Raw genomic sequence first — 18564 nt, forward strand, 5'->3', positions numbered from 1 at the left:
TATAGTAACTCCTCACCGTCCCATGTGTGATATAAACCAGTGCCTCGTGCAATATTCCATGTGAATTTCAAAAAAAATATATAGTTACAAAGTAAATATATAAATTATATTGTCTACACATTAGCAAGTAAAAAAACCTTAAATACTCCAAGTTAATTACTCGCTTGTTAATTCTCTATCACTCGAGTGCCTCGCTGCCCGTTCGCTGCTGTAACAGGGAGAATTTCCCCGCTGTGGGATTATTTTATTAAGAAATAATGATTTTGTGCAGGGCGAAAGAAAACCGAGCTCCTTGAGTGGAAATGTGGGGCTCTTAAAAGAGCCGTTTTTGAAGGGGGAATTACGGGACACGAAGGTAAAACGGCGAGTTTACTTCTTCTTGGGGGCCTTTTTCGCCGCCATGGGCTTGGCAGCTTTGGGTTTGACCGCCTTCGCTTTCTTCGGGCTCTTGACCGCCTTCTTCGGTGCCGCGGGCTTCTTCGCTTTCTTGGGAGACTTGGCGACTTTCTTGGCGGCCGCCGGCTTCTTGGCTTTCTTCGGCGATTTCTTAGCGGCCGCGGGCTTCTTCACTGCTACCTTCTTGGGCTTCTTAGCAGCGGCGGGCTTTTTGGCGGCCGCCTTCTTGGCTTTTGGCGCCGCTTTCTTTGCCGGCTTCTTCTTGGGCTCGGCTTGTTTCTTGTTAAGCTTGAAGGAACCCGAGGCACCGGTGCCTTTGGTCTGCACCAGAGTGCCCTTCGTCACGAGGCTCTTGACGGCGATCTTGACGCGGGACTTGTTCTTGTCCACGTCGTAGCCGCCGGCAGCCAGAGCTTTCTTGAGGGCGGCGAGAGACACGCCGCTCCTCTCCTTAGACTGCGAAACAGCCTTGACGATGAGCTCGCCGACGCTGGGGCCGGCTTTCTTGGGCGGGGCGGCGCGCTTCTTCTTGAGGAGCTTTGGCCGGCGCGGCGGCGGCTGGAGCGGGAGCGGCTTCTGCCATCGTTCTGCTTTTGCTGCGAGGGGAGCGAGAATGAGCGGAGCTGCGCTGTTCAGAGGAACCTCCCTCTCAGGCGACGGGCCGCCCCTTAAAAGGCACACGAGAACGGTGTAGACTCAACCCGGCGGGCGCTGTGCAGCCGTGCCTCAGTGACGCGCTCGCACTTGTGTTTTCTCGTGATATTTATCGGGTAAAATAAGAGCGAATGCGCCGATTGTTGAGCGCCCAACGGCTCAGTCCTCTAGAAGAGGTTCTGTCGTGTGTCCCGAGTCCAGGAATGAGCGCGCAGCGACGCCTCGTTTCGCAGGGCGCGCTCAAAAAGGCGCCGCGCGGTCGCCGCTCCGAACGAGATGCGGCGCTTTTGGCGCGATAATCGCTGGAAAATGGTAGTAAACGGCGACGTGAGCCTTCGGACAGCTCGACGACTCATTCGGGGAGAGCCTCGGCGAGGGCGCGGAAGAAAAACGAGCGGTCAAGCGCCCCGTTTATCAAGGGTAAAACGAGCTTTCTTGGAGCGAGTAAAACACACGCGTAAGCAAGCGGGCGCCGTGGGCAGAGCTCCTCTCTGCTGATGTGCTGGTGTATAAAGCGCTATATATAAACTTTGACTTCACCAGTGGTAAATAAACCCCAAGCTCCTTCTCACCCTAATTAACTTTATTCTAATTTCTCCCTCACCCTAGTGGGAAGTAACCATGAACTTCTTATAATCTTACTAGAAATAAGCCTCACTCTTCTCTGATCCTAACTTGATTTAGTCTGAACTCATCATCAACCCTGTGGGAACTAGCAGTGAAATACTCAGACTACATCATAAGCCTAAGGCCCAGCTCCATACCAGCTTTTAATCACTCTTCTCACAAGCCTGACGACTTCCAACATCTCCCTTCACTCACTATAATTTCACCATAAGCATGAGCTCTGGCCCAAAAAAACTCCTATGGCTCGCTCCAACTACATAATAGTCCCATGTCTTAGCTTCTGTCATGCTTTTGATTACTTTGACCTCAGCAACAATCAAAGTTCTTGAACTAAATATATTTTCACTTCACCATAAACCTAAAGCCTCGCTCTAAATCTGCTATGGCTTTAACTGCATGATGAGCCTGAGGCCTGGCTGTAAGTCTGATTTGGCCTACTCTACGACATGGACTCAAAGCTGAGCTCTGCACCTGATTTTAGTTCTCTCATTTTATCAGAAGTCTGATACATCTCAGTTCACTCTCACTCCATCACAAGCCTGATGCCCTGCCCTAAGCTTACTTTGACGTTCTTTAACTGGAGCTACTCATCTAACTTTACTATAAGCCCAGGGCCTAAAGCCGAGCTCTAAACCTACCATCAGTCCCTCTCTATACAGCGTAAGCCTGTGGCCTAGCAGGAAAGATCATATTACTCACTGTCTTCTTTGGAAGTCAAAGGCCTTGCCCTACACTGACTTTCACGATCTCCGAGTTCAGGGCTATAGCAGCTGTTACTCTGACTACTGTATAAACCTGAGGCTGTCGGGACCCAGAGCTCCCTGTCCTCCGCTCCGAAGTCCCAGATGATGTGGAAAAACATTACTAATTAAATAAAGTTAAATCAAAGTTTTAGTTTTAATTTAATCTGTTTTCTCATTTAGAAAGAGTAGCAAATTAAAAGAATTGAAAAAAAACATTCTTGCAAAAGTTCAAGAAAAGTGAAGAATCACTCTTTGCAAAAAAGTCAAAAAAAGTATTTTCTTAATGTCCCTGGACCCAATTTCTAATTCCCAATGTGTCTTGTTTTCTGGAGAAATCTGGTAACCCTTATTTCTCACCCAACTCAAGATGTTTTTTTTAATTAATTTTCTCTGCCTTGTTTTATCAGGTCTCTCTATCCTCCCTGTGTCCGTTGTTTGAAACACTTTCTTATTAAATTGGCTCAAAGACCAGTTCTTACCAACCCTTATCAGCTAGCCTTCCTATTCCCAGCTAACTTCTACTGTAAAAGCAGTGTTTCTCACTCTTTCTGACCTGCCAGGTGATTTTTTCCTACCACAATGGCTCCTTTCATTCCCATACCCTGCTTGGGTCTGGAGTTCGTGCTATTCTATATATGGAAATATTGGGCCTGCTTTTCCGGTCTCTGTCTGCCTGCCTCAGTTAAGTGCTTATAGGCCTGTCTGTCTCAGTTTTAGTATTTATAACCATTTTTAATATTTTCAAAGCTAATGATCATTACAAAACTTTTATTAATTAGGGTTCAAGGACATTTTCTTCAAAAACTCCAACAGGCCTAGCCATAAGTATGTAAGCTTAATGGCACGTCTTGCACCTACTTTTGCTTTATGTTCTTGCTTTAACCGACCTGTACTCCCTGACACCTTATCATCAGCCTAAGGCAGGGGTGTGCAGTCTTATTCACAAAAGTTCGGCGTGGCTGCAGGTTTTCACTCCAAACAAGCTGCAGCACAGCTGACTTCACTTATTTAATTAGTTGGTCTCAGTCTTGGAGTGAAAACCTGCAGCCATACCAGCCCTTTGAGGATAAGACTGGACACCCTGGCGTAAGGGCTGCTTTCATTTCCTCTAACAGGTTTGTGCATATCTATATTCTTTGATGTAAATAATGCTGTATTTTGCACTTCTGGTTAGATGCTGACTGCATTCCATTGGCTCTGCACCTGTAACTGCACAATGACAAAGCTGGATCTAATCTAATCTGAGCCTAACGCCTGTCTCTGCATCACAGCCCTAAGACTTAGACTGTAACAGACTTTAACTAACTCCCATTTCATCAGACGTCTCTGGCCCGGCTGTAAACTCTTTATCCTCAGTCTAACTTCAATATGACTGCCCTAAACGCAGTTATACTCACTCACTTGGACTAAATACAGCAGAAGCCTGGGGCCTTTCTACACACCTGTTCATACTTCCTGAGCCTAAATCCTAAATCCAAACTTATCATTGTTTTAGTCCTAAAGGCCTTAATTCTGCTCTTCACACTCCACACAGTATTCCAGCTATTCTCTGGCCCAACACACCTGATCCAGTGCATAATCACTTACAAGGAAATGTTTTTGAGGTGGAAAAAAAAAAAAAAATGACAAATATTAGCAATGAGCAGCGATAAGAAACACTTTAAACTCACCAGCCCAAAAACTGGATGTACAGGATGAGTCAAAAGTCACAGGACATGTTTTACTGTATTGTATTATTGATTTTGTGACAGCACAAAAAATAAAATCAAACTTAGTGTAGCCTTTATTTTATTAATGCAGTGAGTTCATCTCTCTCTCACACACGGTGGGAAAGCAAAAAAGGAGCTCACCAGGCCGCACATTTAAACCGTGTTACTACATTCAAATATACCATTATTTTAAACTACAAAAACCCGAATAACGCGTGTTACATTTATTATTGTATATATGAGGCAGAGAGCGCCATTTCACCAGCGCCCATTACCCAAACAAAGAAACTACGTGCAAAGAAGCTGCGCAGGAAAACACAAACTAAGTTTCATCAGACACATCCCCGCTTTCATTCTCAGAAACAGAGAAAAGCTCTTAAAGCGAAACCGTGGGTGACTCTTAAAAGAGCCGTTGGTGTTGATGAAGTCCGGGTCACTTCTTACTTGGAGCTAGTGTACTTGGTGACGGCCTTGGTGCCCTCGGACACGGCGTGCTTGGCCAGCTCGCCGGGAAGAAGCAGGCGCACGGCGGTCTGAATCTCCCTGGACGTGATAGTGGAGCGTTTGTTGTAATGAGCCAGACGGGACGACTCACCGGCGATGCGCTCGAAGATGTCGTTGACGAACGAGTTCATGATGCCCATCGCCTTGGACGAAATGCCGGTGTCGGGGTGGACCTGCTTCAGCACCTTGTACACGTAGATGGCGTAGCTCTCCTTCCTGGACTTTCTGCGCTTCTTTCCTCCCTTGCCGGCCGTCTTGGTCACGGCTTTCTTGGATCCCTTTTTCGGGGCGGACTTAGCAGGTTCAGGCATGGCTCTCCTCTTCGAGTGAGACTGAAGAATGAGAAGAAGCGCCCGGCACCGGCTTATTTACACTGCGATATTCAAATAGATCAGGCTCCGCCTTCACAGTGCTGTCAAACGGTCATTGGACGATGAACAACGGCTCGCTTGGCGGACAACCACTAGCTCTCCTTCACCCCACTCTCCTCCTCCTAGCTAAAGACTGTCTTTGTTCTCTTTCCCGCGCATTCCGATCTACTGGGTGTCCTGCACAGCACATCTGAACAAATTTATTCAAAATATTTCTTTTTATTGCTCTTTCATAAAATGGCGTCACATTTCTAAACACCTTTGAAAGGTTTTGAGTTTTTGGCATTTTTAAATAATAATTGTGTATTTTGGATCTCAAAATGCTGTTTTACTAAAAAAAAAAAAATTCAAATAAATAGTTCAAGTCATTCTGTATTACAGAGTTAATGAGATCCAAGTAACACATTTGAGTTCATTTCAAAGGAAATTGAACGGATGTACCGGGTTCTGGTGGAGAACCGCGCTGCGTTTGACCGTTTCAGCTGTAAAAGGTAGAAATCGTGAAGCTGTGACGATGAATAATAACGGCTTTACTAACTAAACGACTCCAACAGCGTTTTCTGAAACCTACAGTAGCTCACCACACACAACATATACAATGTTCCTCTTCCTCTGTTGTTCTGGTATTAAAGTAAGATCACTACTAATTTCCTCCCAATGTTGAAGTTAAATGGACCAAACTGGAATTCCCATTTCTACCAAACAGGTCATAAGGAGCAGCTCTTCTGGTGGGAGTGTGGGGGGCTCTTAAAAGAGCCGTTGGGTTTCTGGTTGTTCGAGTCGAGAGTTTAACCTCCGAAGCCGTACAGGGTTCGTCCCTGACGCTTCAGGGCGTAAACCACGTCCATGGCGGTGACGGTTTTCCTCTTGGCGTGCTCGGTGTAGGTGACGGCGTCCCTGATCACGTTCTCCAGGAACACTTTAAGTACGCCGCGAGTCTCTTCGTAGATCAGGCCAGAGATACGCTTCACACCGCCACGGCGAGCCAGACGGCGGATAGCCGGCTTGGTAATGCCCTGGATGTTATCGCGGAGCACTTTGCGGTGACGCTTAGCGCCTCCTTTACCGAGACCTTTCCCGCCCTTTCTTTTTTTTTTTAAAGAAACTTTATTTTAACAAAAATATAACAGTTTACAATTAACAAACAAACATCATCATTACATACAAAATATCAAAACAGTTACAGACTTTATATTTTAAAAGGTCAGAAAATCCCATTTCTTACCTTCCTGTTTTTTTGTATCGATAGTCCTTCTTCTTTTCAGTTCCCGTATAATTTGACTAAAAACAACATCACTGGACACAAAAGCTTGATCTATCGTCATTCTCGTTCTTGTTTTCCACAGTTGACTTTTTACAATGCAAATGATTAGCCATAATAATTCCTTTTGTTGTTTTGGGAGAGAGTTTCCAAATAATCCATATGCTATTGTCTTCATATTCATTTGTATATTTATATTTAAGCTTTGTAATGTATTCCATGTTTCTTTAGATCTATAACAATCAAATAAAAAGTGTTCTAAAGTTTCTTCAGCGTCGCAGTTTGGCATGGGACATTTTATAGTCTTTACATAGCAGCTCCACCTGACTACAGTTCTTACAGGTAGTCTCCTAACAGAGATTAGCCACGATACATCTCTCAGATTTCCTGATAGAAGTTTATTGTTAATATTATCACATGCGTCTTTATATTCATTTGGTTGTAAATCTTTGTAAATAATCATATCCCTATAAATAGAGTTACATATTAGTTTATATATTTCTTTACTATGATCATTTATCCAGTTTATATTGAGATGTTTATGTTTTGCAATAAAGTCTGAATACAGTAATTTAAAATATGGGAAATTGGATCTTTGGCCTCCTCTTTTTTCTTTCCAGTTTGTTAATTTTCCTACCCAGGCTGCTTGTCTGTGAATGCCCCCTGCAATAACTTTGCAGGCTGCAATTTTAGTTTTGATTGCTAGGTCTATTGCTCCTAGACCTCCGAACTCAGTGCTTTTAAATAAAATATTTCTTTTGGTCACTTCTCTTGTGGTGTTCCATATAAAATTACAACAGATTTTATTTAGTTTTTTGGTCCATTTATCTGTAGGAGGAAATATAGAAGCTAAGAACATTATTTTAGATATTATATACGTTTTAATAACATTTATTCGGGTTTGGTAGCTAAAATTATGATTTTTAAACTTACCTATTTCATCTTTTATTTCTTTTTCTTTTTGTTCCCAGTTAAAATCGACACATCCTTTATTATTCAAAAATATTCCTAAGACTTTCATATTTTCTTTTTCTAAAACATTAATTGGGAATTTTTTACTTTCATCTCCAATCCATACACACTCTGATTTCTCTATATTTAATTGTGCTCCAGACACTTGTTCATATTCTTTAAAATGATTTCTTATTATGTCAAGTTCAATTTGTGATTTAATAAATACAGTAACATCATCTGCGTACGCTGTTATAATTATGTTTTTTATCTCCAATATTAACTCCTTTTAATCTCAAGTCTTGTTTTATTTTTAGAATCAAAGGGTTAATGGCTAAGATGTAAAGAGCTGCACTAAGAGGACATCCCTGTTTTACTCCTCTACAGATTTTAAACTGGTCTGTCAAACTCCCATTGACATTAACCTGCACCTTCGAGTCGGAGTATAAACATTTGATCATATTAATAAAATTTAAAGGGAAACCATACATTTCCAGAACTGCCCATAAATATTCTCTCGACACATAATCAAAAGCTTTTCTTTGATCCAGAGCTACAACATAAAAGGACTGTTTGTTTTTATCACACACAAGTTCTCTTAAAGTGCTCAAATTGTCCCACATCCGTCTTCCTTTAACGGAGCACGTCTGTTCTTCTGTGATGACGTCATCCAGAACCTCATGTAGTCTGTTCATAATGATTTTAGCAAAGATTTTATAGTCCAAGTTCATCAGAGTCAGATGCCTCCAGTTATTAATGTCCCTTTTATCCCCTGTTTTATACAGCAGTGAGAGCACACCTTCATAAAAACTGTTGTACATAAAACCCTGTTCAATTCCCTCATTATACACCCATGTTAATAAATTGCTCAAATCACACATATTTTTACTATAAAATTCTGCTGGAAGGCCGTCTTTACCTGGACATTTCTTAAGATTTAATTGTTTTATTGCTTCAGTAACTTCTTTTTCTAAAATTTTATCCCCTAAGTATTCCAAATTATTATTATTAAATTGAATGTTTAAAAATTTGTTCATCATATTTTTGTCTATTTTAATTTCTTTGTACATTTCTTCACACAAGGTTCTAATCACCTTTCTTATCTCTTTTGGATCTGCTATAACGTCACCATTAGTATTAAATATTTCCTGGATGTAAGAATTTTCTTTTCTTGATTTGTACAGAGACATAATTTTTTCATTGTTCTGGATTTCTTCAGAGTTAGCTCCAGCTAAAACCTGAATATTATTATATATATTTTTATTCATTAAATCAATATTTTCTTTAAGATGTGCCAATTCGTTATTTTCAGATTCAGTTCTTATCTTTTTGCATTTTAAATCAATATATTGTCTTATCATAGAATCATATCTTTTATTATTATCTGAATTAATTTTCCGAGATTTTATTTTTAAGAAATCTTTAATTTGTATTTTTAAGGTTTCCCATAATTCTCTATTATTTCGAGCAAAAATTCCAAGAGATTTTATTCTATTAATTTCAGATTTTAACTCTAATAAGACATAGTTATAATTGAATATATTTATATTTAATTTCCAATAATTATTTTTAATTTCACCCTTCAAATTAAGTTTACATATTACAGTCAAATGATCAGAATTTAATAGCATTTTAGTTTCATATGAGCACACTTCAATTTCATTGTTTATATAAATTCTGTCAATACGACTGTTACATGTAGAACTAAACCTTGTAAAATCTATTTTATTAGGGTAAAGAATTCTAAAAATATCATTAAAATTTTGTTCGTGCATCATGGATTTTAGAAAGACACCTTCCCGGCGTATTTCACACGGTTTATTAGTAAGTCTATCGTTCTGGTCTGTAACTGTATTAAAATCTCCACATACAATAACACAAAAGCCTACACATAATAACACTTTAAGTTCTTTAAAAAGCTGCATTTTCCTTACTCTATCTTGAGCTGTATATATATTAATAATTCTAATTTTTTTATTTTTATAAAAACAATCCACATAGATCAATCTTCCTGGGATTAATTCCCTATAGTTTGTAATTTTAAACAGTTTGTTATAAAATAAAACACCTAAACCATCAGCCTTACAATCTCCAATAGAGAAAAAGGAGACCCCTCTATTCCATCTATTTTTAACATCCTCTATGTCTCTATGTGTTGATAACCTTGTTTCTTGTATACACAACACCTCTAATTTTTCATGACTTAATATATTCAATTTACTTTCTCTATTAATCTTCGATTGTATACCTCTCACATTACAAGTAGCGATGTTAAGAAGGACAGAGGTCATACAGATTTAAAGTCATCTCTTTTTTTTCTTTTCAGTCATTGTCCTACCTTCAGTCCCAGGTAGAGTCTTCCTTTTTCTTTCATTTGTTGAGTTCCCATCTTCATCTTGATCCATGTCTCCAGCAGTTGAAATCATCGAAGTTGAAGAAGATGAGGATGTAAAAGTTGAAGAAGAAGAGGATGATGACAGGGATGAAGATCCTTCCTCCTTGTCCATGTTCCTTGCGCTCTTTGAATCATCCCCACTATCGCTCTCGGTTGAGATGCTGATGTTAATGGGGGTCTCTGTTGTTGCTCCACCCACACAGCTGGTACTTGTGTCCAGAAGGTCTTGTTCATCCTCTTGGTTGTTCACCTTCACTTGACTCATTTTCTTGATAACTGCTGGAACACTTTTTTTATTTATAGGTTCACCTGGTGGAGTTTGCATAAGGCGGAAAATGCGTAGATCTTTCGCAGTCTTGTCTTTCCTCAATTGAAGTTCTTTGTTTTTCCCTGGATCCCGGATACCTTCCTGGGAATCTTGTTCTTTATGTTCTGGAACAGGTACTGTAATCACCTTAGATCTGTTAGCATATGAATTCGGGCATGTGAAGTAGGTATGACCATCTTTAGCACAAAGAGTGCATTTGGCTATAAGAGTGCACTCCTTGCCTTTATGTCCAAAAGTTCCACATTGCCAGCATTTCTTTTTGCCACAGTCTTTAGCTTGGTGATCTGTGTCTTGGCATATAAAACACCTCGAGACTTGGCCATGGTAAGTTATCTTCCCATTATGTGGACCCAAGGAAATGGAATTGGGGATACTGATCTCTCTTCCAAGATCATCATTTTTTATCTTGACTTGATATTTCCTAATTCCATACCATAAGCCATATTTGTCTACAGGTTTAATTACTACTGGCGACCTGTCCAGGGTGTATCCTGCCTTCCGCCCGAAGACTGCTGGGATAGGCTCCAGCACCCCCCCGCGACCCTGACGGAGAAGCGGCTTAGATAATGGATGGATGGATGGATGGATGGGTTTAATTACTGGTTTTAAAATAGTACAAAACCTGCTGAGGTAGGTTTCAATGTCTTCATCTAGGATTCGGCCAGTCCAGAACTTGACTATGATTGTCTTTTCGTCGGTCTTCAAGGGGGAAAACAAGTCAAAATCTTTCCATGTTGTTGAATTCTTCTCATGGTGGTCTAAAAAGATTCTCAGGGCTCTCTCAGTCCTAAAGCATAACTCAAACTCCTTTCTGTTGGGTAAACTAATAAAGGAGTGAATATCCTGGACCTGGAGCCACTGAGACTGGAAAATCATGTCTGCGATAAAATCTCTGTTAGGGGTTTCTCCTTGACCATTAAAACTGATCTTCACCCAAGATCTGACGCTCGCTGTATTGGCCGAGGCCATGCGGGACGCCATAATGGCGGCGGGATCCGCAAAAGCGGCGTGACTTCAGATAAAAGTACTCAGTACAACGATGTATAAAAGAAGTAGGTCTACAGGAAAATAGTAAAAGAGACCGCAGCTACCGCAAGGCACCGTGGCCAAACACTCTCACGTCTCACTCAGATACCGCCCTTGCCTCTTCCAGACATTCTGCGTAGCTTTTCTGGTGATAGTCACAACAAGACACTTTGAGAACGCCCCGAGTCTCTTCGTAGATCAGACCAGAGATACGCTTCACAACGCCACGACGAGCCAGACGGCGGATAGCCGGCTTGGTGATGCCCTGGATGTTATCGCGGAGCACTTTACGGTGACGCTTAGCGCCTCCTTTACCGAGACCTTTACCGCCCTTTCTTTTTTTTTTTTTTAAAGAAACTTTATTTTAACAAAAATATAACAGTTTACAATTAACTAACAAACAAACAAACATCACAAACATCATCATCATCATCATCATCATCATCATCATCATCATCACATACAAAATATCAAAACAGTTACAGACTTTCGTCGCTACCTCGTCTCCAAACCGAAGCTTACAGATCGAATAACTCGACTGTGCTGAACGCAGCTTTTATGCTCCTCTACAGGACCTAGTTGAAACCAAAGGACCCGGAGGCGGAGCTACACGCCACAGACACTACAGAGAAACACACAAAGCAAAAACAATCAGTATCACTATCACCACTGTCATTATTAGTATTTCACAGCCTTACAAATCTGATGCATTTGTTAAGACGATCTTGTGGCACATGCCAGACTGCCAGGAGGAAGAAACACTAGAGCTGTTTCTGTTAGACCGTTACCATGCTCGAGAAGTGTGGGATAAAGTGAGAGTTATGGGACTTGGAATAGAAATGAATATGAAATCTATTTTTATGGGATCTTTAAAGAAAATATGACTAAAAACAAACATGATTTTTTGTGGATGGCTCTTTGTGTTGTAAAGTCTAAACTTTGACTATCGACCAGCAGTTTGTTTCAAGTGAAACTGTTTTTAAAAGCATAGAAACTGAAGGCAAAATACTGAAGACAATGAACACGTTGGTTAAGGACACAGACATGCGGGACTCTCTTACTTTGTAGACAAGATTTAACAAAACAAAAAACAAGTTGATGTAAATTTTGTGGTTTTCTATGCTGTTCTGTTATTTTTCTGTAGTTTGATGAAATTTAAACCAAGTTAAAAAAAAAAAAAAAAAAAAAAAGGCAGCTGCTGATCTTCTGGGCCATGTTCATGAACCCCATGCAGTGCTCTCCTCTCTACCACTGAGCAGCTGCTGGACCACGTTGAGATGCAGTATGTCAGCACACTCTCGATGGTGGCGTGGTAGGAGGACACCAGCAGCTTCTCCTGAAGGTCGATTTTCCTGAGACTTCTCAGGAAGTAGAGTCTCTGCTGCGCCTTCTTGATCACTGCCATGGTGTTGGTGGTTCAGGAGAGAACTTCAGAAATAACAGAGAAAAAAAAAACAATAAAAAATAAATAAATAACAAGAATAATAATTAAAAAAAAGAAAAGGTTTGCTCAGGATGCAGTAACAGTGTTGGGGTAGTTGGATCTATAGACCCCTTCCTGCTCCTCTTATACTGTAGATGATTCAGGTGACCTTTTAAATCCATACAGTGACTCAGAAAAGCTGATTTTAGGGGATTTTACTCTGCATTTCTCTCAGGCAACTCTGAGGATTACAAAAGGTCCAGATATGTACACCCCCAGCACAGACTCTTCACACTCCTACCTTCAGGCAGACGCTACAGGAGTGTGAAGTCCAGGACAACAAGACTGACCAACAGCTTCTATTCACAGGCCATCAGGCTGGTGAACACCTCACTCACTGCCTCTTCCGTCCTCCCGGTCTGAACTGATTTAACCTCACACTCAACAGCTGCACCTTACCTACACTGCACTGCTGCTGTTAGAACAACACTGTTTACATCCATTACTGCACAGAACAACATTGTTTACTGTTTACATCTGTTACTGCACAGAACAACATTGTTTACTGTTTACATCTGTTGCTTGATGCACTTTATGAACAGCTGCTCTAAATATTTGCACATATGCACGTGTAACTAATTTTATTTCAACTTTCATACTGTATATTTGGTGAATGGAGGAACAGCAGTTAAAAGTAAAAATGTAATCTTAAGAGAATAAAAAAGAAAATATAAGAATAACTCTAAAAACAGTAAAGAATTTCATTGTACAGTGTAACTGCCTGTTCTGCTGTGCATATGACAATAAAACTCTGGAATCTTGAACTGGTTAACTAACACATCTGATCCCATGAAGGAAGTGAGTAGGAAACTGTCTCTAACAGAACTCATTACAGAACCAACAAAACCGAATTTAATTGACCCACCAAGTCAACAATCCAATCACATGCAATAGAAACACTACCATAATAAAGTCAGGCTCTCGGATGGAGGTTAGAAGACCTTAAAAACATCAGGATCAGACACAGATCAGATCCCTTGTTCAGCTCTGAAAGATCTTCCTTGATCAATACTAGTAACAAATCATGGAGCCTCACTAGAAGAAACGGTGACCGAGACCGACGGTCACTATCAGACAGCTGAGGAATAAACGACGCTATGACCTCAGCAAAAAAGTCAAAGGTCTTACCCGGAATCTACTTTCACTTCATGCAAATTCCGGCCTAACTTTAGATCTAAAATCACTCATTTTAAGCTCATGCTGGAGTCACAGTTGGCCAAACTAGCCGTACAGCTTAAAGTCTAGTTCTGTACCTGATTTTAATTGTCCAGCTTCATCTGAAGTCTAATGGGGTGCTATAGTTCACCCTTCACTCACTGTTACTCCATCACAAGCCTGATGCCCTGCCCTAAGCTTACCTTCACATTATATAACTGGAGCTACTGTTACTCACGCTAACTTTACCACAAGCGTAGGCCCTAAAGCCGAGCTCTAAACCCACCATCACTCTCTTTATATACACTATAAGCCTGAGGCCTCCTTTCACTTTAACCTCCATCATCATAAGCCAAAAATAAATAAATAAATAAATAAATAAATAAATAAATAAATAAAATCTCCTTTTATTCGTGATGTCTACATCAGGAGTTCTACACCTAACTAGAAACCTACTTATTAACATGCTTTCACTCACTTTCACCTCATCATAAGCCTGGAGCCTAGATATGAGCCTATATACGCCCACTGTAAACACTTCCAAAGCTTGAAGCCAAGTCCCATACCTCCTACTGCTTCATCTAACTTCCTCATAAGCCCAGGGCCTAGCTCTAAATCTACTCTACATACACTCCAACTACTATATACCAGCTTCATCACCTGCCTAAAGCCCAGCCCTGTACCCATCATTACTTTTGCTTGATCTAACCATGTTATAAGCTTAAAGCTTAGCTTTGAACACAATACTATTAACTTTAACCTCATTATATATCGGAGGCCTCGCTGTAAACTCACTTTTACTTCCTCTAACTTAGTAGTTACATCTACTTTCGAGATTCGTTTTATATTCTCTTATCATGCTTATGATAAAGCTATGCTGAGAAAGTAAATGTCTTGCTATGTTCCTCTTCTCATTCACATTAGCTACCATAGAAGCCCAAGGCCTAGCTATTAACTGACTATTCACCACCTTTAACTTCCACTGTAGGATTATAGTAAACACAGACATCTCCAATTAGTCTCATGATCTAGTTAGGCTGAATGGAAGGAACTACATAGTAAGACATTGCGGTTGTAAGGAATCGCGAGTCAGCAAAAGTAGCCTCACAGCTAAATCTCAGACTTCAATATTTCACTGCATTAAGGCCTGGGGCTCAGGAATAATCCACTCTTTGCTTCCTCTAACATTGTCATGAGCATACGGCCTCGGCCTGTACCTACTTTTACTTTCTCATCAGAACCTCATCATTGGCTTAATGGCTTGTTCTCTACCTCCGTTCCTTAATGCTAGCTACATCAGGAACCTGAGCATAAGCCTGGGGCCTAGTTGGAAGCCCACTTTTGCTGACTCTGACTCCATCATGAGCCTGTGTCCTAACTCTAATCTCATTTCTACTTCATCTCACCTCATCATGTCCCTATGGTCTCGCTCTAACTACACAGTAAGCCTACGGTTTAGCCCTGCATCTATTACTACACACTATAACCACAGTAGAAGCCTGAGGCCGAGCTATAAGCCTCACTCTAACTTCATCAGGTGCCTAAGGTGTAGCCTTAAACCTACTTGTACCCTCTGTGACTTTACCATTAACCTGAGGACTACATGTAAATATAAATATGCTCACTCTTACTTCATCATGAGTCTGACCATTAGCTTTCTCACACAAAGGCCATGATCTCTGACTTCAGCATTAGCCTAACGCCTGGGTCAATATCACAGAGCCTAAGCTTCACTTCTGTCCTACTTTTACTATTATCATTCCATCACACGTCTCTGGCATAGCTGTAAACTCACATTCAAGGTTGTGTCCTAAATGCAGTTTCACTCATTGATAAATTTACACAATTCACAAACCTACAGTCTACCTGTGAACACACTTTATGGTAATACCAGAGAAGCCTGGTTACACACCTGTTCATAGTGCCTGGAGCGTCATCAATAGTCTCAAGTTTAACTCCAAATGTATTTTTACTCATTCTAACGTCTAAATCCATGCTTCAGTCCTCCAGCCTTCCTCAGATTACTTCATTCTGCTTTTGACAACACGCCACACTACACAGTATTCCAACTATTCCCTGCACACCACACCTGATCCAGTTCACAGTCACTTGATGAGCTGGATCAGGTTTGCTGAGTACTATTTGTCAGTTTTTGGCATAATGTGAAAATGCCTGTTGCCCTTTAAATCCAGTGTAAATTTCACGATGAATGGATCAAAACAAACAGACCAAAGTGAGTTGGAAAAAAGTCTGACTCCTTCTAGGTTTTTCCTTCTCCTGTAAAGTTACCATTTTGGAGATACAAGGTTTTGTTCCGACAGCAGCAATATGTAAACAATGTCTTGTATTCATGAATTCACATGTGAACATAAAGGAAGAAAAGCCAAAAATGCACACCAACATTCTCACAATAAAAAAAAAAACACTTCCCTCCCAAATCACATCACCTGATCCAGTTCACAGTCACTTGATGAGCTGGATCAGGTTTGCTGAGTACTATTTGTCAGTTTTTGGCATAATGTGAAAATGCCTGTTGCCCTTTAAATCCAGTGTAAATTTCACGATGAATGGATCAAAACAAACAGACCAAAGTGAGTTGGAAAAAAGTCTGACTCCTTCTAGGTTTTTCCTTCTCCTGTAAAGTTACCATTTTGGAGATACAAGGTTTTGTTCCGACAGCAGCAATATGTAAACAATGTCTTGTATTCATGAATTCACATGTGAACATAAAGGAAGAAAAGCCAAAAATGCACACCAACATTCTCACAATAAAAAAAAAAACACTTCCCTCCCAAATCACATCCTCATGCCTTGTCACTGCATTTAATTACACCGTATTTGCTTAAACTACCACTAAATAAGATATGTATAAATAGGAATGTGAAGTTTCACCATTTTATAAGCTGAGTTATCACAACACAAAGGGAAAAAAACGAGAAAAAAACCCACAACATGGCTCATTTTTAAATACAGAGTCCCATGATCCGCACAACACAGTAACTACAGGCAGATTAAACTGCTCAGGAAATGAGAAATAAATTACATCACCGCGTTTAAGAGCTCGGAGTTTCCTAGAAAAATCGCTCTTTAGGACTGAAACAGTTTGGTGGCTCTTAAAAGAGCCTTTTGGGTGTTTGAGGAAGTTGTAGTCGCTCCGCTGAATCTAAGCGCGCTCTCCGCGGATACGGCGGGCCAGCTGGATGTCTTTAGGCATGATGGTGACTCTCTTGGCGTGGATGGCGCACAGGTTGGTGTCCTCGAAGAGACCCACCAAGTAAGCCTCGCTGGCCTCCTGCAGGGCCATGACGGCAGAGCTCTGGAAGCGGAGATCGGTCTTGAAGTCCTGAGCGATCTCCCGCACCAGGCGCTGGAAGGGCAACTTGCGGATCAGCAGCTCTGTGGACTTCTGGTAGCGGCGGATCTCGCGGAGAGCCACGGTACCGGGCCTGTAACGGTGAGGCTTCTTGACGCCGCCGGTGGCCGGAGCGCTCTTCCGTGCAGCCTTGGTAGCCAGCTGCTTCCTCGGGGCTTTACCACCGGTGGACTTACGGGCGGTCTGCTTGGTTCTCGCCATTACGATAAACTCTGCTCTTCTCTGTAAAAGACAGAATGAGCTCGCGCGTACAGCGCGGCGCTTTTCTGCATTGGAGCTGCTCTCCGCTCATTGGGCGGCTTGAATATACCCGCCTCCCATTGGACGGCCGTCCACGCAGGCAGTCAAACGCTATTGGGTGGCTTGTTTCGCGCCAACATTTTCAAACTACAAGACGCCCCAAAGCTGCGGCTTCTTAGCGTTATTTTCCTTCTTTACTCGAACCCGCGTCCCATTGGCTAAACTTCTTCAGTGTGCCCGCCTCCCCACACGTTGGCCAAATCTTATTGGGCGTCTTACGCCGCGCCAATATTTTCATCAATAATCTTGTGATTCAATAATCACAAGACACTGCCCCAACGCTTTGACCGGCGTCTTTCCTCATTTTGTTGTTTCACGTCCTGTGTAACTTCACTCATACTTTTGGTTCATTTATTATTACACGCCTGCGCTTTCACCTTCCTCGCGTAGTTAGAACAGACGCTCATGAAGGTTTATTCATCGTGTTCGAGTAGTTTCTCATTTTTATTCAGTAGGTAACTGTGGGACGGTGGCGATGCCATGATCCTTTTATTTCTTTTAAACATACAACAACCTGTAACAACCGATCGAAAACTTTTCTTGCATTAAGGGAATTTAGAAAACGCTGCACTTTTGTCGCCAACGTGGGTGGCTCTTAAAAGAGCCTTTGATTATTTACGATTTCGCAAAAAGCCCAGTTTACTTGGTCTTGGCAGGCTTCTCGGTCTTCTTGGGAAGCAGAACGGCCTGGATATTGGGCAGAACGCCACCCTGAGCGATGGTCACTCCTCCGAGCAGTTTGTTGAGCTCCTCATCATTACGAACGGCCAACTGTAGGTGACGAGGAATGATACGGGTCTTCTTGTTGTCACGAGCGGCGTTACCGGCCAACTCCAGGATCTCAGCGGTCAGATACTCCAGCACGGCGGCCAAGTAGACGGGAGCACCAGCACCAACGCGCTCGGCATAGTTACCTTTACGCAGAAGCCTGTGTACACGACCCACAGGGAACTGCAGCCCAGCACGGGAGGAGCGAGTCTTGGCCTTCGCCCTGGCTTTACCACCGGTCTTTCCTCTTCCACTCATTTTGTAGTTCTCTCAACTTTGTCAATCTAAGCTGAAATAAAGTGCTCCGGCCTCCGAGCGCCTCTCTCATAGACAAAGCGGCTTAATTCCTATTGGCTGGAATTTGACGGCCATCCACAACCAATCCGCGTCGTCAAACTGTAGGGTCCGCCCACTGCTCTTCTCCAAACCGCCCGCATCTCCCCCTCCCCTTCATGCTGCCTCCCGTGTGTGTGAGAGGGAGACGAAGACAAAGAGGGAAAGAAATAGAAACATTCGCGGC

At 41.8% G+C, this 18564-nt stretch overlaps 3 protein-coding genes and 1 pseudogene across 3 annotated transcripts; all 4 read right to left on the reverse strand.

The window, feature by feature from the left end:
- Positions 1–369: 369 nt before the first annotated feature.
- LOC119262032 lies at positions 370–1206 on the reverse strand (annotated as a pseudogene).
- Positions 1207–4522: 3316 nt separating this feature from the next.
- On the reverse strand, positions 4523–4954 carry LOC108417208 (histone H2B). The gene has a single exon (XM_017689892.1). The coding sequence runs from the start codon at positions 4942–4944 to the stop codon at positions 4570–4572; it is 375 nt and encodes a 124-aa protein (XP_017545381.1). The 5' UTR covers positions 4945–4954; the 3' UTR covers positions 4523–4569.
- An 11637-nt stretch (positions 4955–16591) lies between these two features.
- Positions 16592–17188, reverse strand: LOC108416227 (histone H3). The gene has a single exon (XM_017689255.2). The coding sequence runs from the start codon at positions 17175–17177 to the stop codon at positions 16767–16769; it is 411 nt and encodes a 136-aa protein (XP_017544744.1). The 5' UTR covers positions 17178–17188; the 3' UTR covers positions 16592–16766.
- Positions 17189–17915: 727 nt separating this feature from the next.
- LOC108417048 (histone H2A-like) lies at positions 17916–18320 on the reverse strand. Its single transcript, XM_017689817.2, has one exon. The coding sequence runs from the start codon at positions 18300–18302 to the stop codon at positions 17916–17918; it is 387 nt and encodes a 128-aa protein (XP_017545306.1). The 5' UTR covers positions 18303–18320.
- Between the last annotated feature and the right edge of the window lie 244 nt (positions 18321–18564).

The sequence above is a fragment of the Pygocentrus nattereri genome, chromosome 2 (assembly GCF_015220715.1).
Source record: "Pygocentrus nattereri isolate fPygNat1 chromosome 2, fPygNat1.pri, whole genome shotgun sequence".
Lineage (NCBI taxonomy): Eukaryota > Metazoa > Chordata > Actinopteri > Characiformes > Serrasalmidae > Pygocentrus > Pygocentrus nattereri.

What these genes read in the sequence shown, in the direction of transcription:
- LOC108417208 (XM_017689892.1), bottom strand. Translation starts at nt 4,944, where the DNA reads ATGCCTGAACCTGCTAAGTCCGCCCCGAAAAAGGGATCCAAGAAAGCC.
- LOC108416227 (XM_017689255.2), bottom strand. Translation starts at nt 17,177, where the DNA reads ATGGCGAGAACCAAGCAGACCGCCCGTAAGTCCACCGGTGGTAAAGCC.
- LOC108417048 (XM_017689817.2), bottom strand. Translation starts at nt 18,302, where the DNA reads ATGAGTGGAAGAGGAAAGACCGGTGGTAAAGCCAGGGCGAAGGCCAAG.